Source organism: Pinus tabuliformis, chromosome 5_1 (genome assembly GCF_031772625.1).
Source record: "Pinus tabuliformis cultivar Carrire ecotype Pingquan chromosome 5_1, CPIR1, whole genome shotgun sequence".
NCBI lineage: Eukaryota > Viridiplantae > Streptophyta > Pinopsida > Pinales > Pinaceae > Pinus > Pinus tabuliformis.
The window spans coordinates 327,683,675-327,710,412 of record NC_142305.1 but is presented as its reverse complement, the minus strand read 5'-3'; the positions used below and the strand labels follow the sequence as shown (position 1 = coordinate 327,710,412).

General features: G+C 36.7%; 1 protein-coding gene across 1 annotated transcript; it reads right to left on the bottom strand.

Moving 5' to 3' along the window:
* Nucleotides 1–17,626: 17,626 nt before the first annotated feature.
* LOC149164703 (uncharacterized) lies at nucleotides 17,627–26,371 on the bottom strand. Its single transcript, XM_089429581.1, has 3 exons — nucleotides 26,237–26,371; nucleotides 25,260–26,110; nucleotides 17,627–17,726 (listed from the first exon to the last, which is right to left on the bottom strand). Exons 1-3 carry the CDS (start codon nucleotides 26,300–26,302, stop codon nucleotides 17,627–17,629), a joined length of 1,017 nt encoding a protein of 338 aa, XP_089285707.1. The 5' UTR covers nucleotides 26,303–26,371.
* Nucleotides 26,372–26,738: the final 367 nt, after the last annotated feature.

Sequence of the window (26,738 nt, the reverse complement as noted above, 5' to 3'; positions counted from 1 at the left end):
GTAAAACTTGGCAGAAATTGTGGTGAAACAAATGTGGATGCAACAATGGAAACAAAAGTATATGAAAAAATGGATGAAACAAAAGTGGATGCAAACGTGGAAGCAAATGTGGTTGCAATGGTAGGCGTAAGATATGGTGCAACAAAAGTGGATGTAACAATAGACAAAAAATATGCAAAATAAGATGCAAAAATGGATGTAAAAGTGGAAGCAAACATTGATGCAACAGGCAAAACAAAATTGGATGCAAAAAATGGATATAATGTAAGTAGATGCAAAAGTAGATACAAAACGAGATGCAAAACCCAATGCATAAACCTGACATAAAAGTGGATGCAAAAATAGATGCAATATTTGATGCAAAAGAGGATGTGAACATGGATGCAAAATTGGAAGCAAACGTGGATACAACAGTGAGTGCAAAACATGGTGCAAATTGTGGCATAACAAAAGTGGATGTAATGATAGATGCAAAAAAAGAATCAAAGTATGATGCAAATGAAGATGTAAAAAGGGATGCAAAAAGTGAAATTTAAAATGGGTGCAACAGTGGATGCAAAATTGTGTGCAAAAGTGGATGCAATAGAAGTCGATGCAAAAGTAGATGCAAAACGAGACACAAAACCCGATGCAAATCCCGGTCCAAAATTGGATACAAAAAGGGATGCAAAAATAGATGTAGTAGTTGATGAAAACCTAGACGCAAATGAGGATGCAAACGTGGATGCAAAATTATAATCAAAAGTGGGTGCAAAAGGAGGTGCCAAACTAGGCGCTAATTGTGGCACAAAAATTTTAGATGCAATAGTGGGTACAATAATAGATGCAAAAGAGGATGTAAATATGGATGCCAAACAAGAGGGAAAAGTGGATGCAACAAAAGTAGATGCAAAATTTTATGCAAAACTAGACACAAAACTCGATGTAAAACTTGGCGCAAAAGGGATGCACAAATGGATGAAAAAATGGATGCAAAAAATGATTTAAAAAAGGATGCAAAAAAGGATGCAAAAGTTGATGCAAGTGTAGGTGCAAAAAGTGGATGCAAATGAGGATGCAAAAGTATGTCAAACAAAATTAGGTGCCAAACTTGATGCAAAACCTGGAACAAAACCTGGTGTAAAGGATGACACAAAACTTGGCATAAAATTTGGTGCAAAACGTGGTGCAAAACCTATTGCAATACCTGGTGCTAAACTTGGTGTAAGATTTGGTGCAAAACTTGATGCAAATTTTGTGTCAAGTTTTGCACCATATTTGATAAATGGATGCAAATAGCACCAAAAATGGGCTCTAGATGCAAAAAAAGAAGTAAAAAGGGACGCTAATCGCTGGTTTTGTTGTAGTGATTGGGTCTTCAAATCCTAGATAATTTCTTTGTCATTTCCAACCAACAACATATCATCCACATACAATACCAAATAAATAACACAGTCACCAATTAATTTAAAATACACACAGTGATCTGCTTTGCTTCTGGTGAAGCTAAGTCCCCATATAAAAGTATCAAATTTATGATACCACATCCTTGGTGATTATTTTAACCCATACAGAGACTTCTTTAACTTGCATACCAGTGCTTTCTTACCCTTCACCGCAAAGCCTTCAGGTTGCTTCATGTAGATTTCCTCTTCCAGATCCCCGTCAAGAAATGTGTCTTCACATCCATCAGTTCTACCTCAAAATCAAAAGCAGCAGCAACAGATAAAAGTAATCTATTAAAGGTTACCTTGGCAATAGGAGAAAAAATATCACCAAAATCAATTCTCAGCACCTGGGAATAACCTTTTGCAACTAACTGAGCTTTATATTTCTCCACCTTTCCTTTTGCATTTGTCTTCTTCTTGAACACCCATTTGCTGCCAATGGGTTTCCTTCCAGCCAGCAACTCCACCAAATCCCAAGCCTCATTTTTGTGCAAAGATGTCATTTCATCAACCATGGCCTCTTTCCCCAGTTTTCCATCCTCTAATTCTACTGCTTCCTTCATGGTTCTGGGATCATCATCAGTAATAGATAAAGCAAAATTTGAACAGAAAGTAGATGGACTATACCTTTCTGGCTGCCTTCTTTCTCGAATTGATCTTCTCACACCCAGATTTTGTGGCTCTTCATCTTCTGATTCCTCCTCTATTGTAGAGTCTGATTCTTCCTCCTTTAGCTCAAAATCTATCTTATTAGGTTCATTTGGTTGGACTTCATGTTCAATAACATATTTCACCTCTCTGAACACCACATCTCAGCTGTACACAACCTTCCTTGTTACTGGGTTTCAAAGCTTATAGCCCTTTAAACCATCCTTATACCCAATAAAGATGCACTTTTCAGATTTACCATCCAACCTGATTCGTTTCTCCTTTGGAACATGTACATATGCATCACATCCAAATACCCTCAGATATGAAAGAGAGGATTTCTTACCAGTCCATACCTCTTGTGGAGTCTTATCCTCCAACGCTGATGAAGGTGATCTGTTGACCAAGTAACATGTTGTCTCCACTGCCTCTGCCCAAAATTCTTATCCTAACCCAACACCACTGAGCATGCTTCTTGCCCTTTCCGTCAACATCTTGTTCATTCTTTCTACAATTCCATTTTGCTGAGTTGTATATGGAGTAGTCTTCTGTCGTGCTATACCACAATTCTTATTAAATTCTTCAAATTCCTTACTGCAAAACTCTCCACCGTTATATGTCCTCAACACCTTTATCTTCTTCTCTGTCTGGTTTTCCACTAGAGCCTTGAATTCTTTAAACCTGTCAAAGACTTCAGATTTCTTCTTAAGGAAATATATCCATGTATTCCTTGAGAAGTCATCTATAAATGATACATAGTACACAAACTTAACCAGTGATGGAACCTTCACGGGTCCAAACACATCACTATGCACAAGCTCTAATATCTATTTTCCCTCTTACCACAAAAGGGGAAACTCACCCGATTCTACTTCCCATATACACAATTTTCACAGAAATCAAAATCTAGAAAGTTGTTACTCATACCTTCTACCATACCTTTACCATGAAGTATTCGAAGGCCCTTCTCTTCAATATCTCCAAGCCTTTGATGCCACAGCATGGTCTTTTCTCTAGAGACCACTAGATTTTATGCTCCACTTTCAGGAACCAAAAAATTGTTGCACCCATCAACAACAGTGCTACCTTGCAGCTTGTACAGAGTTCCAATCCGAACTCCCCACATCAATACCAGTGCTCCCCAAACCATCTTGCAATTATCCTTCTCGAACACTGTTTTTACACCTGCATCATCCAACTTGCTTACAGAAATTAGATTTTTGGCCAATGCAGGAATATGCAGAACACTCGGAAGTGTTCTAACCCTTCCACCTTGCAACTTCGACATTACTTTTCCACGACGAATGATTCTAGCCTTCCTATCATCCCGTAAGAAGACATCACCACCATCGTAATTCTCATACTCGTAGAACCACTCTCTATGGGGAGTGAAGTGAAAGGATGCACCTGAGTCAATCAACCATGCCTCATGATCTACATGTGTACTTGAAGAAGCCAAGTACACATCCCCACCTTCATCTGAGGTGGTTTTCACCTCTGCAGAAGGAGCATCATCAGATCCCTTTCCTTTGTCAGGAGCTTTAGATTTACAATCCCTTTTGTAGTGCCCTTCCTTTCCGCATTTCCAGCACACCACCTTTACAGGTTTTCCTAGAGATTTAGATCTCCCTCTAGATTTAGATCTCCCACTCGATGACTTATTTTTGTTTCTGTTCTGGGACCATCCTCGTACAGACAAGGCATCACCATTCTGGCTCTCCATATTTTTCCATCTCATCTCCTCCGTCAGCAAGGATGAGACTATTTCATCAAACTACAAGGCAGTAGCATTGCTACCTATTGAAATAATCAGACTGTTTCACGAATTTGGTGGAGAACACAACAAACTAATGCACTTATCTTCATCTGAAATTTTGATATCAACAGATGCTAACTGACTTACCATGGTATTAAATGCGTTTATATGATCTATGACCGAGTCTCCATCTTTCATCCTTAGGTTATACATCTTTTTCCGCATGAACAGTTTATTCACCAGAGACTTAGATTGGTACAAAGTCCCTAACTTTTCCCAAAAATCCTTCGTCGTAGCTTCCCCTGATATATTTAGAAATACTAAATCTGAGACACACAATCGTATTGTGCTCTTTGTCTTCCGATCCAACTTCTTCCATTCTTCATCAGACACTCTCATTGGTTTAGTACTCGGATCTACCGTGATCCACTGATCTTTATCCACCAACAGATCCTCCATCTTGAGTTTCCACAACTCAAAACTCTAAGCATTAAATTTCTCGATCTCTATCTTTCCATTGTTCGCCATCTTCTTTCACCACCAGAATTGATCTCACAGATCTCCCGCTAAAGAGGGTCTACTACAGTCTCGAGCGAAACCCCTCAGCAACAAAGGCATCCCCTTGAAGCAAAAATAGCTCTGATACCAAATGTAGGTTTTAAAACCAATATTTTCTGAGGCGCTACCCCAGAACCCATAGAGTGGGGTTACCTGTACCCCTCAAACCCCCTATGATCCCCCCACTATGCAATCGGCGCAACGAAGGGGGGGCTTCGCCCCCCCTCTAACCCCCCGGTTAACTACGTGGGCTAGTCGTGGAAAGAATATAACACAACCCAACATGTTTTTCTTTCTCTCCCATCTATCAATGAATAACCTTTGAAAATTGGCTAAGTCTGCAATATGGTTGGCAGGGAAGGCTTTGAACCATTTCTTGACATCCCCAGTTAAAGTTTGGGCAAACAATCTCATTTGGACATCTGCTTCATCTATTTCATGCAATTTAAAAAAGTCAAACATCTTGTTTACATGTTGTTGGGCAGTGTAATGACCAGTAGCATCAAACAAGAAAATCTTCCTCTGATAATCTGCGGGCATGGGATGAGTTGTGCAGGTAAAACAAGAGGAGCATATCGATTTTCCATTGTTGTGATTCTGGTTTGACTTGGGGGTAAAGTTGTAGTGCTTGAGGAAGGACTTGAAACTAATGGAGGTGAACTAGATGATGATGAAGATGGTTGATTAATAATTGGCTTAGGTGATTGGATTGTGGTAGATACAATTGGTGAAGTTGTGGTAAAAGAAGGGGTATTTACAGTGAATGAAGACTGTGCAGAAATTTGAGAGGCAGCAACAGTAAGGGCAGCTAGCTCAATAGATTGTTGAAGGTAAGCACTATCTATATTGTTGATCAACGTAGAGGTCAAGGCTTCTAACTTGTCAAAAGTGTCCAAGACAAATTTATCTAAATCTGGATGGATAACCCTTTTTGATTCAATGAGTTGAGTAAACTCAGGGTCTAAGACTGTTTCATGGATGGCATTCTCAGATTTAGTTCTAAATAATGAGAGGTCAAATGACAAATCAAAATGGATTTCCTCTAAAGTTGACAACTCCTCAGGGAGTGAATTGGCTCTGGCTAGCTGGCTACTACTTGCCTGAGTTTCTTGGTTTTTTGGTTTTCTTAGAATTCTGTCTGGGTCATCAACTATAGTTGCAGGGTTTGGATCTGGGTTTGCCCTGGTATAGTGAATCTTCCTAGGAGCCAGAATTTTAAGTTTTTAAACTGTGTTTTAAGAAAAAATTTGGAAATTTACTTTCGATAATGACCTTAAGGGGCTCAATATTTAATTTAAGGTTTCCTTGAAGTTTTATGAGACTGAGGATTGAAATCCCCAGTATGGTCACCAGAAATGTTATCACTCTCATAATCCTTTTGAAGTAAAAGGAAAGAAAAACCAAAGGTAACCACAAACCACTTTTGGAGATCAGGAGCTAGCCTTCCTGATGCTCAGAGAGGGCTCTCTCTTTAAGATTTAACTTTGTTTTAGTTAAGATGATTTTGGGATAGTTATTTCTTGCACTTGGGTTTTGTTTTGAAAATTTGGTGGTGGGATCACTTTACTTAGATTGAAAGAGGATTGGCTTGTTCCATTGGGCTATGGAGTTGGATGTATGACAAACAAGACTGGATTGGGTTCTAAAAATAATGTCTATAGGGCAAGGTAGATAAGTTACTACAGATCTCAGAGGATAAATAGTGAATGGCTTCAAATCGAATCTAGGGAGCAATTAAGGGTTCCCTAGGCCAGACTTTGGAAGAAATGAAAGAATTCAACTGGGATAGCAGAGCAATGAAGGATTCTCAGATCCGGGTATCAGATGAAAACATGTAAATAATCATTGTGAAAAACATAGTGTAATTTTTTTATTACTTGCTCCAGTTTGTTGACTTGAAAATAGTACAATCACCCTTAGGTTCAAGATCACAATAACTCTACAAATGTAAAATAATCCACCCTAATACTTTGAATTGTGAAGTATTTATACAAAAACAAAATATCTCAAACTAATTTGAGAATTAATCTAGGAAAGGAAAATATCTTCTTGCAAGAAGATAGAGACAGCTATTGAATTGTTTCATGTTGTCCTTGTTATTTTGGTTCTCCTAGCTATTATGCTTTGATATTTAGCCCTTTATGTTGGTACGTTGTTTGGATTTCACCCTGGATAGTTTGTTTGACTTTGTTCTTTCATCTGATTTCTTTCACCTGATACACTTTGACTGTGTTGACCTGTGTTCATCCTTTTACCATGCTCATTTACTTTTTACTATACACTTATAATTTACAGTTAATAATTTACTGTGTTTTTACTACAATAAATCATTTGGCTTTTGCCATTTTTCTTCATCTAGTAACTGGATGTTTAGCATTTTCCTATATATCTCATCAGCCTCTGTATCTTTTGCAAAAGTAGGCTTATTGATAAATAAGTGTTTCACCTCATGCTGGAGGTAAAACAGATTTTCAAAAGTCTAGTATAATACTCTGCCAGTTGGTATACCACTCATTGATGAGGTATTTGCCTATTCTTTGGCTACTTCCCTGATGTTCTTTTTGCAGTCCTCATGTGTCATCAGTTTATCATTTATGACTAAGGGACTAGGTAGTCCCTTCTCTCTCAAAATCTCAAACTTGGTCATAAACTTGTCAACGGCTAGTTGCATGGTTTGACACTTATCTTCTAAATTTAACATTAAATTTCTCTTAGCTAGGACCCTCTTGACTTCCAAAATGGTACCTGTCCGGTTAGGTATTTCAAGTTCTTGTAGCTCATATTTGTTCTTGGAGTTGAGGAATTGGATAATCCTTACTGCTTCTTCTGGCATTTCTCCAAGTTCTTCTTTGACCTTCTGGATGGCTTCTGTAGCATGTTTGATCAAGTCTATCTACTCAAAAATGACTTGGATAGATGGCCAAATATCATTGACAGAGTCAATGATATTGTCCCATAATAATTGTTTAGCCTTTCCCAAAGGCTCACTCAGTGTTAACTCCTTCTCCAGGTTTTTCACTCTCTCATTCATTCTAGTAGCCTTCTGTTATTCTTCCTTATGCATGATCTAGGCTAACCTGAAATCTGTCTCCCAGCTGGTAAGTTTCTCTTTTAGCTTGTTCATCTCACTGGTCTAAATGGACATTTATTCCATTGCCTTGACCAGTCTGTTGCTTCATCACCTGTGGTACCTGTTGTTGTTGATGTCATTGTTGATGTGGTTTCTCTTGCTCCTATCAATGCAGTAGCTAATGTTGATGCCAATGTGGAAGACATAGTTGTGGTCACTGTAGGAATGATAATTGGAGGAGCACTGTCTAGACTAACTTGTTTGATTTGGATCAAGCTATCTAGTTCTTTTTCCATCTCCTTCAACTAGTCATTAAGTTGTAGCACCAAGTCCATCATCTCCTCATTATTTGTTTGGCCTTCTAGGACTTCTTTTGTTTGAGGGTGTTGTGACTGAGGCAGCTTGAGTTGTTTCTTAAGGGCTACAATGTTTCATTTTTCTTCTTAATCAATTTTTCAGTAGCCTAGATGTCCTTTGGGTCATGGCCCAGCTAAATGATTAGGTCTTCCAAGGATTTGATCATTGTGTCTTTGGCACTGGAAGATGCCTTTTCCAGTTTGTACTGAGTTGTCACATTATCCAATGAGTCCTTGAGCTTGAATGCTGCCATTGCTTTTGATGTAAGGGTGGAGTAGATCATCTCTCCAACCTGCTTGTGAAATTCTATTTGATCTATGGGATGCACATCCCTGGCTAAGACCTCAAAGTTGGTTTTCTTGTAGTTTGTTATGGTTTTAGGTTGTTGTACAGTAGGCTATAAGAAAGACACTTGTATTTTACCTTCTTTGATGTCAAAGGCTGACATCAATCTACTCTAGTTTGGTGGTGTCATTTGCATGTACTTGGCATAAGTGTCTGCCTTGAGCTTCTCATTCCTCATTTTGATCTCCTTGAACCTTTCCTTGATATTTGCTTCCTTGTCAGTTGGCCTGACAAAGGAAGACACCTCCACACTCTTTTGTCTCTGTATAATCTAGGTGTTTAGAGAAGAGGGTTGTTATGTTTCTACTAATGCAGCAAACTCATTTGTTTGTCTACTCCTTTGCACCATTGCATTAGTATCAATCATTTCTATTGATGCAATCTGTTCTTCCTATTCAGATAGAGGAGTCATTTTGGGCCTTTTGCTTAGTTGGACATGCTGATTAGTGGTGTCCTTAGCAGAGCTTGATGCTTCCTCCCTATTTCTTTTGGCATTCTTCTCCTCATTAGCAGGAGTTTGAATGATAGGAGGGATATTCATTGGCTCTTCCAACTCTGGGACCTGCAAGAAAGAGCTTTGGTCAAATTCTTTCTCCAAGTCAATCATGGTGTTCTCCACATCCACCACTATGTTGTTTTTATCTATCAATGTGTTCTCTAACCATTCTAACTGATTAGCATACTATTCAATGTCAGGCATGGGGTAGTGGATGTAAGGTCCCAGCTTGACCTTTTGTCTAAGTTTGCTTATAACCCCATGAGGGTCATAATGCCAGATGAAACTATTCTTGAATTTGAATTGCTGGAGTATCTTATCAGCTTCAGGCTTAGCCTCTCTGGTGTTGCAGATGAAAGGGCCCATTTGGTTTTTCATCTTAAACTATGTTTTCTTCCTAGCAGCTAGGAAGTGGAACTCATCCACACCTATCATTTGCCTGAAGTATTTGAGAGAAATAATCTCATTGGAAGATACTTAGGCAATTTGTAGGGGGGTAATTCACAACCATAGATCCTAATTTCAGTATGAATCTGGTATAGGTACCAGTCTCCTACTCTGCTATTTTTTGCCAGTTGAAATACTCTTTTGATCTCAGTACTAATTCTAGGTTGAGTGCTAGAAGTCATCATGTTCATGATAGTGTGAACAAAACAATCTATGAAGTCTTTGTATGTGAATGTTGTGTTATACCTCTCGACCAAGGGTGTCCAGTAGATAACTGATCTTTCCTTTCCCTTGGTATATATTTTCTAAATCTTCACTGGGAACTTATCTATTTGATAATACAGGAACATATGAAACAACACTAAAGAGTATTTGAAGACTCTTTCAGTGGGAAATCTAGTGAACTGTTCATGCATTCTGTCTGCAATGAACTGGGCATAATCATACATAATGGCAGGAGGTTGGCCTGGAGTGAAAATGGAAAAGAAGGCCATGATTATCTCATCCACAAACTCATCTGATATGAATCCTAGGATGCATGAGATCATGGAGATTATTCTCCTCCCAGTATCTGAAAATAACAAAAACATAAGGTGGAATGTCCTTAGGAGTATGGCGCTCCTCAATGATGAAATTTTGAAAAATTTGTTTAATATTAGTTGGGTCCAATGTGGTGTACAGGTCCAACAGGTGTGCAATGGACAAAGGAGTCAAATTGTGGTTAGGCTGGATTTGAAGCATCTGGTTGATGGATTCAACAGTAATTGAAAACAAGAAGTCCTGGTTTGGGGCAATTATAGCCCTCTGGCTAGGTATGTAACATGCATGGCAGAAATGTACAATGTCTGGAAATGGATGGGCTTCTGGGAATGTATAATTGGGCAGATTTGATTCCCAAAGGTGGATATCATCTGCTTTGTTCAAGAATCTATCCTTGGCCCAGCAATGGATTCTCAGAAGGTTGTCTTGGGTGATTGTGTCTTTGATTTGAAAATCCCTGTCTGCTAGGGCCAAGTGGTCAATGTCTAAGTGAGGGGTTGTCACTGGTCTGACATCCAGAGAGGTTGGGGTAGCCATTTCTGTGATAAAATGTGGAAAATTGGGCTTTATATGGCTTTGGGAATGAAACTTGAGTATTTGAACAACCAGGGTAGGGTATGAGTAGGTTGCAGGTTGGGGTTTTGGTACTTTGGGAATGGTAGAGTCTCAATTTAAATTGAAATTAATTAAATTCTTTTATTTATTTTAAGAATTTAATATTTTTCATTAAAGAGGGGACAATTCTGGTTTTTTGATTAAATACCTAGAATTTACAGTCGGGGCTGCAATTGGTTTTCAATTGGGGTTTGTAGAGGGCTTTGGCAACTAGGATGGTGTGTAGTGGTGGCGTTGGAAGGCTCTAATGGTGGAAAATTGGTTGCAGGAGTTTGGAGGGCACAGGTGCTCCAGAGGTTCTACAGTGCAATTTGAGCGAAAAAGGTGAAAATGGGGGTTGGAAGGCTTTTAACCGCAAATTGTTGGAAAAATGGCGAGAAAATTATGTTTTATGAACAGTGTTGGTTTTTATTTTTGCGGGGAGGTGGTTTTGGAGGTCATCACACCGCTTATAGGGGTCGGGGGGTATTTTTCTAGGGGAAAGCGATCTATGCCAGAGGCCGACCCGTAGGCAAATGGACCCTGAGAAAAACTGCCCATATCGCTTGCTCTTGGGTCGTTAAAGGTCGAACATTGCGTGAGCGCAATATGGGCGATGGCCATTGGATATGGGTGTGGATGATCAGACGGCCATCGTGTCAGAAAGTTGCTCGGTCGGGTAATTGGGCGGAGGTTAGCGGGACCCATGGGTTTTAATCATTGTTTAGAGTAATTAACCCATGTTTAGTTGCATATTAATTAAACTGCGAGGTTTTAGGGGTAGCGGGGTCAGTTTATCTCTCCAGGGTGGTGGATTAAACTAGAGTTTAGTCGAGAAAATGGTTAAGTGGCGAAGTTAATGAGGCGAGGGGTTTTTAGAATTAGAATAAAGGGTTTAGAGGGGTTTTGGGTAATTATTGAAGGGAAAACATGATTTTAAAGGGGGGAAAGGGGTTTCACACTTAGGGGAATGGATTTTAGGAGTAATTAGCTAGGGAAATGTATGAAACTAAGGGGTAGGAATAAAAATGAGGGGGAAGGGGTTTTCATAAGCCATGAAGGGGTAAAAGGGAAATTAGTGAGTATATAGTGGGGGTGAAATGTAATGAAGGGGGAGTTAGGAAAATCAGCTTATGAGCATGCTTTTTTCATTGATAATTGCTCCTGCACACTTGAAACACATAGTTAAGCATGATAGTAGTGCTTATGCTCCAAATGACTTGTATTTCTACAACCTTTCTTTACTTACCCTTTTACCTACCCTAACATTTTTTCTTCACTTTGGTGGGTGCACTTAAGCTAGCAAACCCTTTTATTTCCTTTATTCTTTTATGAAACAAACTATCTACTTCTAACCTTATATCTTCCAAGGGCTCAGATTAAACTGATGAGCTCCTTTTATTTCTCTACCTATCTAATGATCTGCCAAGATTAAACTGTTTGGTCAAATTTTATTCTCTAACTATAAACATGAAATTCAAAGCATGAAGTAGTCAAGATTAAGTAGTTTGACTATCATGGGTTGTGGCATGTATGACAAGCTACACACAACCATTATTTAAGACAGTAAAGTAAAAAGTAGTGGCACTTGGACTTGCACACTTTCATGATCTGTTTTTTGTTTGGGGTTCATATTTTTTCATTTTTTATATTTTTTTTATCTTTTCTTATTTTTCTTTTCCTTTGATATTTCTTTTAGGACATACCCTCTTTACATTTTTTAATTTTAATATGAAAAACATTTGCAGAAAGCAAAGGTATGTACAATATTACAATAGTTAACCTCAGCCAGTTCAAAATTATGACTCCTATCACTATAGGACTTTAACAGTAGCCACTTTAATTCAAAAATTCTTGATTGTTGAACCCCGATATCCACTAACAAGACTAACTAGTAACTACTAGAAAAAAATAACAATCTAGGTGGGAATATTTTTTTAATGCGAGTTGAAAATTTTCTCAAGAAGCTTAGGAATACTTATAGAAATGAATGGCTAATTTTGGTACCTTTCTCAACTAGTAAAATTAATTTTGGCTTTGTGGTGGGGGTAACAATTTGTGAGAATACCTAAAATGGAGTAATCTTAGTATATACACATTGAAGAGTCATCATGCTGAGGAAACTAAGGAACTCAACTACAAGAGAGTGAGAGTATGCACTAGATGAAGAAAATAAGAAAAGGATGCTCAAAAGAATGCAATCATACAAGAAGACGATTAATATTCAAAAATTTGGAAGGGACAAAAGCTAGAAGAAAATCATAGTGATGCATGATGTTACAAACCATCTTCAATCATGAAGAAAAAATCCTCAACAGTGGCAAGTCATTGGAGTGCTAAATCGGTTTGATTATTATATAGATTTCACATGGGAAGAATCCTTGATGGTTCTCGAGTTGAATGAAGATATAATTTAATAGAGGTAGGAATTATCACCCTTTGATTGGTAGAGAATTTTGAAAGCATAGAGGTTGAGAGTTAGGACATATGATACGTAATCATCCAAATCCTTATGTAACAAGTCGTCTATTTTCAATAATTCCTCGAGTTCAATAATTCTTTTGGGAACATTTACAAGTATGTTCTTGATGATATTCATAGTGGTATAAACTATACAAACATGTCAATATGAGAGATATGTTGTTCCTTATAATACCCAGAAAAAGTGAAATTGGTTAAGTATTGAAGGAGATAATAACATACTACTTCACATAAAAAGATAGTAGAACCATACCCCTTATATGATTTACTATTTGAGGAGGATACCCCAATTTTTTTCAAACATAGTAAGAAAGAGATGCAGCCACAAACAAGACAATTTACATACTATAAAGATAAAAATTGTTAGATCAATGAAATAAACCTTTCAGTAAAATCAACCAAAATTGATGAATTTAACACTAAGAAACCTTTGACTATCCTATGACTAGCTCCACCTACTACAATATAGTAAAACAACCCTCCTCCTTAAGCAAATGCTGCACCACCATCTATCCCTCTATGAGTGTGATGAAGATATTAAAAATCATTGGTCCATATGTCAGAAAAATTAGGTTGTGATGGATATACCACACACAAAGCAAAGAAAATTGGAAAGTGATTAAAGAAAAGAATGTTAACATGATTTATGAATTTTAAGGAGAATTAAAAAAAATATATATATATGGAAGTGAAGGACAATTTTTTATCATTCCTTTAAACTCAATATGTCAAACATCTAATAGCACAAAAAATAAAAGGCACTAATTAGATGCCTTGTGAACTTGTGTTGGAATACAATGAGAGGTTTATATATTTTCTTAACCGTATCTTTTATATAATCAACAAGGACTTGCCCATAGAATTGTTCATAGCATGCCTTCTATAAAATATAAGGGGTACTCTTTGAATACATGAAATAAAAACTTTCCAAGATGCCCTTAAGAAAGAATAACATATGTAATCATATGAATATTGGTCTATCATGTTGGGTGTGTGTTATATTCTTTCCACTACTAGCCGCGCACGCCTTGGGAAAAAAATTTGACCCTATATTAGGTGGGCGGACCTACCTATGGTTTTGTGCCTGGGTTTTTCACATGGTTTTGGGCATGATGGTTTTATGCCCATGGTATCTTGTAGATCTGGTCAAGGGAACTACCGTTATGTTCTAGTCCAAGGTTAATGGATTTGATTTTATGAATGCTTCGGCATGTATATATATGTGTTGTAATATTGAAAGGCATATAATGAAAATCAATCTAGTAGTCCCGGTTTTGGGATCCAGGGGAAATCTTTCTGTATTTGTTTTGTGTTTCTCACCATTGTATATTTTCTATATTTTAAGAATTTGTCTGCAGGTAATTTCTATATAGGGTCAAAACCTACGTATCTCATCATCATTTGATAGAAAAGTTGAATAAAAGTTTGAGATGCTTCAAAACTGACTTACAAACTTGACCCTTTAATGAAGTGGCCTATGGTGTACAATATGTACAAATGAAGCTCACTAATTAAGAATTTTGCAAATATAGAATTGACTAATAGAGACCCAAATGTTAGCATGAGTAAAAGTTGTATATTTCTACAAGATATGCCCAAATATTATGAGTCACAGAACAAAATATTGTCCACATAATTTAAACAATGCAAAGCCAAAGTTGTGTGTTATTTGTTGAGAGGAAACTCATTCTATTCAAGAATGTTGATGGAGCACCATGGATTGAAAAAGATTTTGTGATTAATAAGTTAAGTGTTATAGTGTTTCTATGGTGAGTTTTCCTCAAAAATCGATGTGTTCATTATTTATGGCTATTTAATTGATTATATTTATGCTTACATTTTTTATGAATTATAAGGGTGTATTAATCATTTATGTCTGTGAATGGATATGAATTGTTAAATCGATTATATTAGGCTTGGAATATGCCAGATTTAGCTTATAACATGTCAAGTTTAGGAGTTTATTGAGGATGGGTATAATTTAAGATCAACATTTGGGGGAAATTCCACTTGAAATCCTAAATCCTATGGAAACTAAGTGAATCATATCAACTATGTGTGTATTTGGAGAACTCCAAACAAGTTTTAGAGGGTAAGTTTGTTCAAGGAATTTGATTACTGCAAGTAATAATGAGAAGTAAGTCACCTTTAAAGACTTTTAATGAAACCTTGAATAAATATTCTACATGATCAATAGAGTGAACACTAGAATTAGATATAATAGGATAATACTAATAAATATTTATACAAGGTTTCATACCATTAAGTTTTTTATGGGACATTATTTATCAAGTCTTAGTTTTTAAAGCTTTATTAAACCATGTCTACTTGACCGCCACCTTGCCTGGTTCACCTGTCTCCCAACTCGCCCAGTACAAAGATGATGGTGATGATGATGATGAAGGGTAAGAAATTTTCTCAAATGGAAGAGTAAGGAGTTTTCTCGACCTATGGACTATGAAGTACATTATAAGCCCATAACTAGTAAATAGTAAGAAACTCTTTCATCTCCTTGAAATTTATATATGTTATAATTTTGTCATTTGATTGTCAAATTATTTCTATGAGTCATATTTGAGTCTCAAAACCCTCCTATATCATCAATGCATGCATCTACCATAACCATGTCAAATTTCAATGCATATGAGCACAAACAAACAAAAAAATCAATGTTGGCCCCATTCTCAAGTCATGGGAAGTCATGGGCCAACATTACTTATTTTTTGCAGACACCCCTTGCCAATTCAGTCTAACCCACCAACTCATCGCATGGGCACCCCTATTGGGCAGGCGCCTTGGCATGCCTAGCACGCGACGCCTCCATGGGCAACCGCGTGCCCCATTTTCATGCGGGCATTCACACTTTTGTGCAAATCAATGAACACATATCATTATCTCATGAATGACAACAAAATATTATAATTTGTTAGTATCATGCTACATAATTAATCAATTATAAACCGAATTTTAACACCTAAACATTAATTTAGTTAATTTTCTAAAAACCATTATGATAACCCCTTGTGGGAACTTTTTTCATGGGCAGTCTTGGGCTGACATTACTTATTTTGTGCAAGCTCCCCTTGCCAAGTCGGGTCGACCCACCAACTCATCCCACAGGCACCCCTATTGGGCGGATTCTTTGGCATGCCCAACACGTGATACCCCATCGGCGCTCACACGCCCTACCTTTGTGCGGGCATGCCTAGGGCGCAAGTGTTCGCCCTGCTATGCAAATCAGTGAACACAAATCATTATCTCATCAATGACAACAAAATATTGTCATTTTTTATTTCCATGTTGTGTGATCAATCAATTATAAATCGAATTTTAACACCCAAACATTAATTTTTTCAATTATCTAAAAATCATTATGAGACCTCCTTGTGGGAATTCTATTCATGGGAAGTCATGGGCCGACATTACTTCTTTTGTGTGGATGCCCCTTTCCAAGTCAATCCGACCCACCAACTCATCACATGGGAGCCCTGGCATACCCAACATACGACACCCCCATGGGCGCCCCGACCCCAACACCCCCATGGGTGCCCTGACGCCCCATGGGTGCCCCAATGCCCCACCTTCATGTAGGAATTTTCCTTGTTGTGCAAATCAATGAACACAAATATTCATTGGCTCATCAATGACAACAAAATATTATCATTTGTTATTTCCATGTTGCGTGATAAATATTCAATTATAAACTAGCTTTTAACACCTAAACATTAATTTAGTTAATTTTCTAAAAATCATTATAATGCCCCCTTGTGATAACTTTGTTCATGAGTAGTCATAGGCCAACATTACTTCTTTTATGCAGGTTCCCTTTTCCAAGTCAGGTCGACCCACCAACTCATTAGATGGGCGCCAATGCAGGGTGGGCACCCTTGTGTGCCAAGCATGTGATGCCCCATGGGCGCTCGAGCACCCGACCTTCATGCGGGTGTACCCAAGGTGCAGATATTTGCCCTGTTATGCAAATGAGTGAACATAAATCGACAACAAAATATTATCATTTGTTATTTCCATTTTTCATGATCAATCAATTATAAACCAACTTTTAACACCAAAACATTAATTTAATTAATTTTCTAAAAATCATTATGAGGCCTCCTTGGGGGAACTTTTTTCATGGGCAGTCATGGGCCAACATTACTTCTATTATGTGGGATTCCTTTGCCAATTTGGGTTGGCCCACCAACTCTTCGTACATACACCCCTACCAGGTGGGCACCATTGCATGCCCAACACACAATGCCCCATGGGCGCCCGCGTGCCCCATCTTCGTGCAAGAATGCCCAGGGTGTGGACGTTCCCCCTGCAATGAAAATCAGTGAACATAAATCATTATCTCATCAATGACAAAAAAATATTATCATTTTTTATTTCGATGTTGCATGATCAATCAATTATAAACGACTTTTAACACCCAAACATTAATTTAGCCAATTTTCCAAAAATCAATATGAGACTCCCTTGTGGGAACTTTGTTCATGGGAAGTTGTGGGATGAAATTACTTCTTTTTTATGGGCGCCCCTTGCAAATTCAAGCCAACCCACCAACTCGCCCCATGAGTGCCCTAACATTCCTAGCACGTGATGCCCCCATGGGCGGTCGTGTGCCCTCCCTTCATGTGGGTGCGCCAAGGTGTAGACATTTGTGCTGCTATGAAAATCAGTGAGCACAAATCATTAGCTCATCAATGACAACAAAATATTATCATTTGTTAGTATCATGTTGCATGACCAATCAATTATAACCAACTTTTAACACCTAAATATTAATTAGTTCATTTTCAAAAAATCATTATGAGACCCCCTTGTGGGAACTTTGTTCATGGGCAATCATGGGTTGAAATTACTTCTTCGTCTGGGCACCACTTTTCAATTCGATTTGACCCAACAATTCATCGCATAGGCGCCCAAGCATGCCCAGCACGCAACACCGTTGTGGGCGCTCGAGTGCCCCGCCTTCGTGTGGGTGTGCCCAAGGTGTAGGCATTCGCCCTGCTATTAAAATCAATGAACATAACTCATTATCTCATTAATGAAAACAAAATAATATCATTTTTTAGAACCATGTTTCATAATCAATCAATTATAAACTGACTTTTAACACCTAAACATTAATTTAGTTAATTTTCTAAAAAACATTATGATACCCCCTTGTGGGAACTCTATTCATGGGCATTCATGGGGCAACAATACTTCTTTTTTGTGGGCACCCCCTGCCAAGTCAAGCCAACCCACCAACTCATTGCACAAGTGTCCCTATTGGGCAGGCGCCTTGGCATGCCTTACACGAGACGCCCTCTATGGCACCCGGGTGATCCGCCTTCATGTCGATGCACCCAAGGCACAGGTGTTCACCTTTGTGTACAAATTATTCAATAAAAATCATTAGATCATCAATGACAACAAAATATTATCATTTTTTAATATGTCCATGTTGCATAATCAATCAACTATAAACTGGGTTTTAACACCTAAACATTAATTTAGTTAATTGTCTGAAAATCATTATGAGACAACCTAGTGGGAACTTAGTTCATCTCTAGTCATGGGCTTACCTTACTTTGCACGTCTTCTCGACCGTCGTGTCGCCTAGTTCACTCGTCGCCCAACTCGCCTGGTATGTCTACTTAACGAACCAAAACCAAAATTGGAAATGATGGTATAAACGTAAATGAGCTTCTCTTCATTTCAAGAATAATATATTCTCTACTTAACAAGGCCAACCACGTGAAGTTGGAAGCTCATATGGCCCCTCCCCCCCACTCCACATCACTCCTAATCTATCTACTATAATATATTGAAATAAACACAATAACATAAAAACACAAAAACTAGGAAAATAAAAAATTAAGGTGAACGAAAGAGAACAAACCAACTGAAAACATATAAATACATACCTCTTACTTTTAAACAATTTGATATCATTAATATTCTTCCTCGTCCAACTCATCATCTGTATCATCCAGTTCAAAATTCATGTACAAAGGATTCACCATATCAACATCATCATCATCTATATCATCATCTGGAACATGCTCTTCTACATTTGGTTCAACTTCTTCAAGTTCTTTGTCTAACACAATGTCAATATCATATAGTTCATTCAAATTAACATTGTCTCGATTAACATATATTCCTTAAACTTCTTCAACATCTTCATCTGACATTGCATGAACCCCCTACTCCTCTACATCATCTTCTTCTGCAATTTCATCTTCTTCTGCTACATTATACTTTACGGGCCTTCCTCTGGGATCATATCTAATGATATATGACCAGCCCACTTTACCTTGAATGTCTACATAAAATACTTGTTCACATTGGCTTGGAAGAACATATCGCTCTAATCCTGTCTCAAGGTTCCTTGTATCAACTAGTGAACCTGCTCAATAACAATTCTATCAAGTTCATGTTCATGGATTCGTAGCCTAAACCGTTTGGCATCGAACAAAACTATTTTGAAGGATTCAAAGTCATACTCAAGTATATCATGCAGATACCCATAGTATCGATTCTTAGAGAGTTATGGATTTTTGTCACCTCTAGAGGAAACATTGATAACTTGAAATAATGCAGCTATCCCACTATTAGAAGTTTTCTTATTTTCATCTAAATTTTTTATGCAAAATTTGTGGCCATTGCACCACATTTTGTTGTGGTGTTTCAACTGCAATACATCAAACACATAAAAAATGCATTGTCAATTGATAATCATGCATATTTATACTTTCACAATTTGAAAATTTATAAAAAATCATGCCATATGCATCAATATAATTGTAGCAAAACTTAGTGTGGGTGAATATGCGTCCCTGATAATATTTTAAACCATATGTTAAATCAATTTTCTCCAGTGTAAGATTCTTATCTCCACTTTGTTGAGCTTCTTTGACCAATGTAGACACACCATAACATGATAACCTACCATTATTAGCTTGTTTTCATTGTTCAATCCATACCTTCATCCAATATTTATTGTTCGCAATGTACAAATGTATTGCATCCCACTTTCGACCAGCTGTATTAAAATAAAACAATTCACATATATATAATTAGTTACCATGTTATACCTTCATAATAATGGATTATAGAGGAAGACTAAAATTTAAATAAGTACGATATACATAAAAACAAAAAATTCAAATGTGCTATAAATATCCACTATCTACTTACATCTCACTTTCCTCATTCAACCTTTCCCCAATAGGTGCTCCCCTTCAAAATCGTCCATTGAGTTTACATCCCAAATGTGATCCAATACATTAATACTTTTTCCTATTTCATCACTATATTGATGAAAATAAAAAATGGTTTGATATACCATATATCCCTCTACCATAGAACCCTTAGAACGTGCTCTTTTTCTTACCAAAGCCTTCAATGATTTCAAGTGCCTCTCAACCATCCACATTGATCTTGTGTATAGGTCCGCACTTTTCAATCTCTTCAACTTGGTGTATGAGGTAGTGTTCTTGTGTTGGCATTATGAGACAAGTGTTGTCCTTGATGGCAAATCACACAGATGTCAAATCATAGTGCAGAAGGTCAGCAGCAAGGAATTGATGAGCAGAAGGTTAGCAGCAAGGAATTGATGATCAGACTACAAGTATGAAGAGAAAATACATATACGCAGGTTCATTGTGACCGAGCCGCATATACACGCGGGTTAAACGTTTCCAAGGCGCGTATGCGTATACATGCACTTTCATGCAAGGAAAAGCGCGTATATGTTGGAGAACTTACTTTTGGTCCGTGGTAGTTAGTCCTCGGAATTTGAACCTATGGTTTTGGACCATAGTATCTCGTCAGATGTGTTGATCCCAAGTATTGGTTCCATGGTATTGGCTTGTTATGGTTTTGGACCATGGTATTGAGCAAGGCCTAAGACTATAAAAGGAGAAGAAGATCATTAGGCAAGTGCATCAAAAAAGTCTTAAATATCTGAAGAAGTATGAGATCCAGTATGTAGGTTATGGGTTGATGATGCATTGCTTGATCTGAGCTAAGGAGGGATCTCACCGGTTGATGGAGAACAAGATCTAAGGATAGATCGGGATCAAATGGTTTGAAATAAACTGTCTCTATATGATTTATTATGTTAATTCTAGATCTATATACTGACGCATGTAATGATCTGAACTGGGTTTAACTTAAGTTTGAAATCGCTACAAGTCATGATTGAATATTTATAGATTTGTACGCGGGTTGGCTTTGGTGTAAGCGTGTATGTACGCGGGTTTGGTTCATTGTAGTAGCGTATACCATTTGAGCTATGATGTCTGAAGTTGCAGGTGGTTTTGATTGATGATGAGTTCTGATGACAGTTTAAATGGTGTCAGTATTCTGCATATTCAGATTGGTTGATTGTGTTTTGATGGATGAGAACTAATATTGGATCAGGATCTTAATGGCTCATATTTATGTGATCTGATGGACTAGATATGGGTGCTAACACATATATTACCTTTGTATATGTAATGATCTGGGTATGACTGAAGTCACGATGTGCAGCGGAGTTATGAATAAGTAATTAATGACATATACGCTGGTTCGCTTTGGTGAAGTTGCGTATACACGCTGGTTCGGCACTTCCAAGTAGCGTATGCACTCTGATGCATGATTTTGATGGTTCAATTGGTTCTAATTGTTGTTGCAGAGTTCTGTTGTCTGCTCTGTGTTCTGGTGACTGTGTTGTTGACAGGGTTTCAGTGATTCAGAGATTGATGATGCTAGTATTGATTGTTTTGTGTTTCAATGATATTTATGGGTCCAGTATGAAAATTTGATGAAACGTGGCATTTCAGATTATGTGTTGTGCTTCAGGACTATCCAGTCTGAAAATGTATGAAACGTGGTACCTGGAGGAGAGAAGATTGTAGGCCGGCGCCTACGTACTAGTACATCGGCTAGTACAAGAGCAAAGGGGGTTGTAGCTCCCATCCAGGAGAGCCTGGAAAATGAGAGAGGGTTGTAGCCCTCTGCAGGTAGAAGCCTGCGTACTGGTAAAGGACTGCACTAGTACAAAATATTGTAAAGTGAAGTATCTTATTGAAAGAAGATAGAGACGACTTGCAACAGGTGGTGTTCACCCACATTCGGTTTCCACCTTATATCATGGTGTTCATGTGTGCTTCTTGTGTGTGATGATCTGTTCTGTTTTACTGCACCTGCTTACTGTTCATATGGTTAATGAAGTTTTGATGCAATAACTAAAGATCAACATTTAATGGATTAACTGAATCATAAGTATTTTGGATATACGCTAGTTGCTTTAGACACAGTTGCGTATACACGCGGGTTCCCTTGAATGAAGTAGCGTATATGTATCTAAGTATGGAAATGAAAAAATTTTATTGATCTGATAATACTGATTCAACCCCCCCCCCCCCCCTCTTAGTATTATTTCCAACATCTTGTGCATTGAAAAATGTCGGAGGTATATACTTTTTTATTTCACACATTAGACAAGGAATTTGTTTTCTTCAATACTTTATAGCTTCTTTATCGATTTATTTAGATGAAAACCATCTACAAATGAAGCAAGAAAATCACAGGTTTCAACAAAAAAAGGTATAATATAGTACGTGATGACAATAAAAACACATGCAGAAAAAAAATATGCAACACAACAACTTATTGAACAAATTACACTTTGCACATAAATCTCCATTGATCCAGACTTATGCAGGAACGCAATAGAATACAGATATAAACATAAACACAAAGATGCAGCAAAAATAAAACTTTATTTCATTAATATCAAAGAATTGAAATATGTTTACATACAGAATGGAAATAAATTAGTTCGATTTATGGTAGCTTATCTCTAAGAAGGGATGTGGCGGCTACATGACTATGAAATCTTTTATAATGAGGCTCGAAGGCCTATTTATTATTAAGAAACAATGGAAAACCCTAAACAGCCAAAAACCTAACTTTGGGAGATGAAGCGCCAAAATTATGGGCCCCATTAGGGTAAATTGGTACATCAACTTCTCAAGTTATAACTTTGGCATATGATCTATGTTTGATGGGCACGATATCTCGTTAGAAATATCTATTCGAGCACTATAAATTTTGAATACAAACATCAATTGAAAATTCATGTGTTCCCATTTTCCAAAAAAAAAAATTGTTTAGGGCCTCAAAACAGATCCAAAAGTTCAGGATTTGAAAAACTTCCAAAAATAGTAAATTGTGCTACAATTAAGGAAATTGAAAAACTAAAAGAAACAATGGTGGGGGTCCAAGTGGAATAGGCAGGTGGCCACCAATATCCACCTGGATTAGTCTGCCATCCTTAGGAAGAAATGGTCTCCATTGCATTGAGTACCTCCACGAGATGGGGAAACTTTTGCTAAACTTGGGCCATGGTGAGCCACTTGCCTTGGTGTAAGAGTTTTCATCTTTGACAACCCGATACAGTTGGATATTATGTTGGTGAGTGTTTTGATTTGTATCTCCATGATCTGATCAGTTGTGGCTTGTTCCATGCAGTCTGGGTTTAAATTTCTTGGTGTGAGTTGTTCTGCAATGGTTGATGTGTCCAGTAATGGTGGAAAGAATGGTTGAAGTTGGTCCACATTGAACATTGGGTGCATGCCAAGGAATGGGGAACTATTGAGCTCAAAATCATTGTATCACATAGCCTTAGTAATGTTATAAGGCCTATATCGGAGTGGTTTGAGCTTTTGATGGACTTTAGTAAGGCGTACTTTCTGCAAATGAAACCAAACTTTGTCGCCCACCTGAAACTTGTGTGGCACCCAATGTTGATCATGTCACTGCTTGTGCTTTTCGTTGGACTTATCCAAGATATCATGAACCTGCTAGTGGATGTGTTGGATGTATTCAATAAATTTGGTTGCTTTATCAACCTCGAACAGTACATGTGTGGATTTTGTCTGTGTAGCCGCATGAGGCATGGCAACATCAATTGGACACAATGGTTGAAATCCTAGACCCACTTGAGAGGGACTGCGACCACTCGAGCTATGAAGAGCTTTGTTATAACTGTATTTCACATAGGGAAGGCTCTCATCCCAGATTCATGGATGTTTGGATTTGTACATGCGGAGTATGTGCACTATCATCCTGTTGACAACCTTTATCTGGCCATCAGTCTGGGGATGGAATGTTGTCAACTTGGTGAGCCATGTGTCCAACAATGTAAACTTTGAAACGGGAACTGATATTGTTACCCGTTTTGTAAAGATAGCAAAAAAGTGACTCGATTTTGAAAAGGGGTGATGCAGAATACACATGTTTTTTTAGAGCATAGTTTTTGGCACTTTAATTTTTTTTATGCACATTGCGTTTTAGAATGGTAGTGAATGGTAGTGATTTTCATGCTGATTTAAAAAAGTGGTTATTCTGCATCGCACCCTTTTTTTAAAAGACCTATTTTTTTACTTTAAATTTTTTTATTGTATGAAATGTAAATAATTATTTTTTAAAATTAATAATTTTGGAAGTGGTCTTCTTCTTCATATTATCTTGTTTTTAATTTTTTTTTTAATTTTTTTTGTAGTGAGGTTTTTATTGTTTTGCATATTTAAAGAAGAATGTCAATATTTTACATTTTCCATATTCTGCATATTTATACATTGTTAATTAAATTTTCAATCCAAATGAAATAATTGTCTGTAAAAAACAAATATAAAAAAATATATAAAAAAGAGAAAAATAAAAAATAAAAAATGTTAAAAAAAATTATCTCATAAACCCTAAAAGAATTTGGAGAAAAAAAAAGTAAATATATATATATATATATATATATATATATAATTAAGTATGTAAAAATAGAAAAATTAAGAAAAAACATTAGCAAAACTAGGAAAAAAATTAAAAACAAACTAGTTTAAAATATATATATATATATAATTAACAAAAAAATGAAAAAACTAGTAAAATTAATATTTAAAAAAACAAAAATAAAATCAAATTATAAAAAAAAACCCCAAAAAATATTAAAATGGCCGAAAATATATGTCTTTTCAAATGAATAAATAAATAAATAAAAACATTTACAATTTATAAAAAAAATACCTATTTTTTATTTTATTTTTTAAATTCAAATTATTAAAAAAAAAAAAAACAAAAAATAAATTAAAATTATATAAAAAAAAACCCAAAAGAATGTATATTTTTTATTTTTCTCTTTTTTTTTTATAAATTAATAATAATTTTTTTTTTTAAACTAACCTTTTTATTTAAAAAAAAATAAAAATAAAAATTAAATTTTTTGTAAACAAACTTTTTTTTTTAATTAAAAAAATTATAATTTTTTTTAAACATTATACTTTTTAAACTAATTTTTTAACATTATAATTATAATATTTTTTAAACAAATCTTTTTTTTTAATTAAAAAATTATATTTTTTTAATTTCCATTTTAAAAAAATTATTAAAAAAAAAAAATTTAAATTTAAATATTTTTTAACGCATTTTTTTTTATTAAAAAAAATTTAAATTTTTCGGGCCCCCGGCCGCCCGTGGTGGCGCGGCCGTGGGCGGAGGGCCTGCCTGAAGGTTTGCAAGGGCCCATTTCCGTTGGCGCCGTAGCTTTCAAACTCATTTCTGAGTACGGTGCCCTTGTCTGCATATGAAGTAAATCGATCAAGGGGGTCGTTGCCGTTCTCACTGTAGCCTTTGAAACTGTTGGCCATAACATTGGAGTTTTGAGCATAGCTTGTGAAGCCAGTCAAAATGCCGTTGGCGTCCTTCCCGTAGGTGGCGAAGTCATTCTTTATGAGATTGGAGTTGTCGCCGTAGCTGGTGAATTCCTGATTGGCCTCGTTACTGTCGGTGCCATAGTTCTTGAAATGGTGATCGGGAACGTTGGTATTCGATCCATAACTAGAGAAATCGCTAGTGCCTGCACTGCCTCCGCTACCATATGTTGTAAAACCTTCGTCTTCAACATTGGTTTGGGGAGCGTAATTTGCAAAAACTTCAGATTGTAAATTGCCATCCCGCCCGTATCCTTTGAAATCGCCCTTCACCACGTTGTCTCCGTCTGAGTAATTTTTGAAGCTGTCGGTGCCAGAAACGCCTCCGACCTTGTAGCGTTTGAAGTCTTTTCCATGATAACTCTGGAAATCCACGTCCTCCGTCACAGCATTCATAGCTCCGCCCTCCGCGATTCTTCGAGTGCAGAGGAGATCTGCAGCAGTGCAAAAAGATGCAATGTGGTCCGAAAGTGTGTGATTTGCAATGTAGCCACCAAAGACGGCCACTGAAGTTGCGTTCAGAGGGGAGGCCTTCTCCAACAAGAAGGGTGGGAGCCTCGCATTCGGCAACACGCGGCGCCAGAATCGTAACAACGACGCCTTCGCCGCAAATGGATGATGTGATCCGCCATGGCAAGTAGGAATCTGCACCATCTATGGCTCTAATCATTGTGTATTACATGGAAACCATAACCATACTCTTCTTCTACAAAAGATTCAGACCAGATCGTTCTACAAAAGAAGATATCAGAGTTTGAATTGTGTACTTACCATAAATGTAAATGTGGATATGGTCATAAGGATGAGCACCAAGATGTGATCTCGCTTGTGTGCCATCTCCTCAATCTGCTCAGAGACATCAACAGCAATGCATGACAAAAAGATAACAGAGTAGCTGCAAGTAGCTCAGCAATAATAAAAAGTTGAGTACTAGTGGTGAAGATAAGACGAATGATTTCAACTAAACACGAATAGAATATATCTCTTTGATTACATGCGGGGCCGAAAAAATTTAAATTTTTTTTAATTAAAAAAAAAAGTGCGTTAAAAAATTATTTAAATTTTAAATTTTTTTTTTTTTAATAATTTTTTTAAATATGGAAATTTTAAAAAATTATAATTTTTTTAATTAAAAAAAAAGGTTTGTTTAAAATAAATTATAATTATAATGTTTAAAAATATAATGTTTAAAAAAATTATAATTTTTTTAATTAAAAAAAAAATTGTTTAAAAAAAAATTAATTTTAATTTTAATTTTTTTTTTAAATAAAAA

What these genes read in the sequence shown, in the direction of transcription:
- LOC149164703 (XM_089429581.1), bottom strand. Translation starts at nt 26,302, where the DNA reads ATGGCACACAAGCGAGATCACATCTTGGTGCTCATCCTTATGACCATA. An exon ending in TATCCACATTTACATTTATG is followed by an intron (nt 26,111 to 26,236) that starts GTAAGTACACAA and finishes TAGATGGTGCAG; the next exon opens with ATTCCTACTTGCCATGGCGG. An exon ending in GGGCCCTTGCAAACCTTCAG is followed by an intron (nt 17,727 to 25,259) that starts GCAGGCCCTCCG and finishes TTTTAATAGCAG; the next exon opens with GGCGAATGCCTACACCTTGG.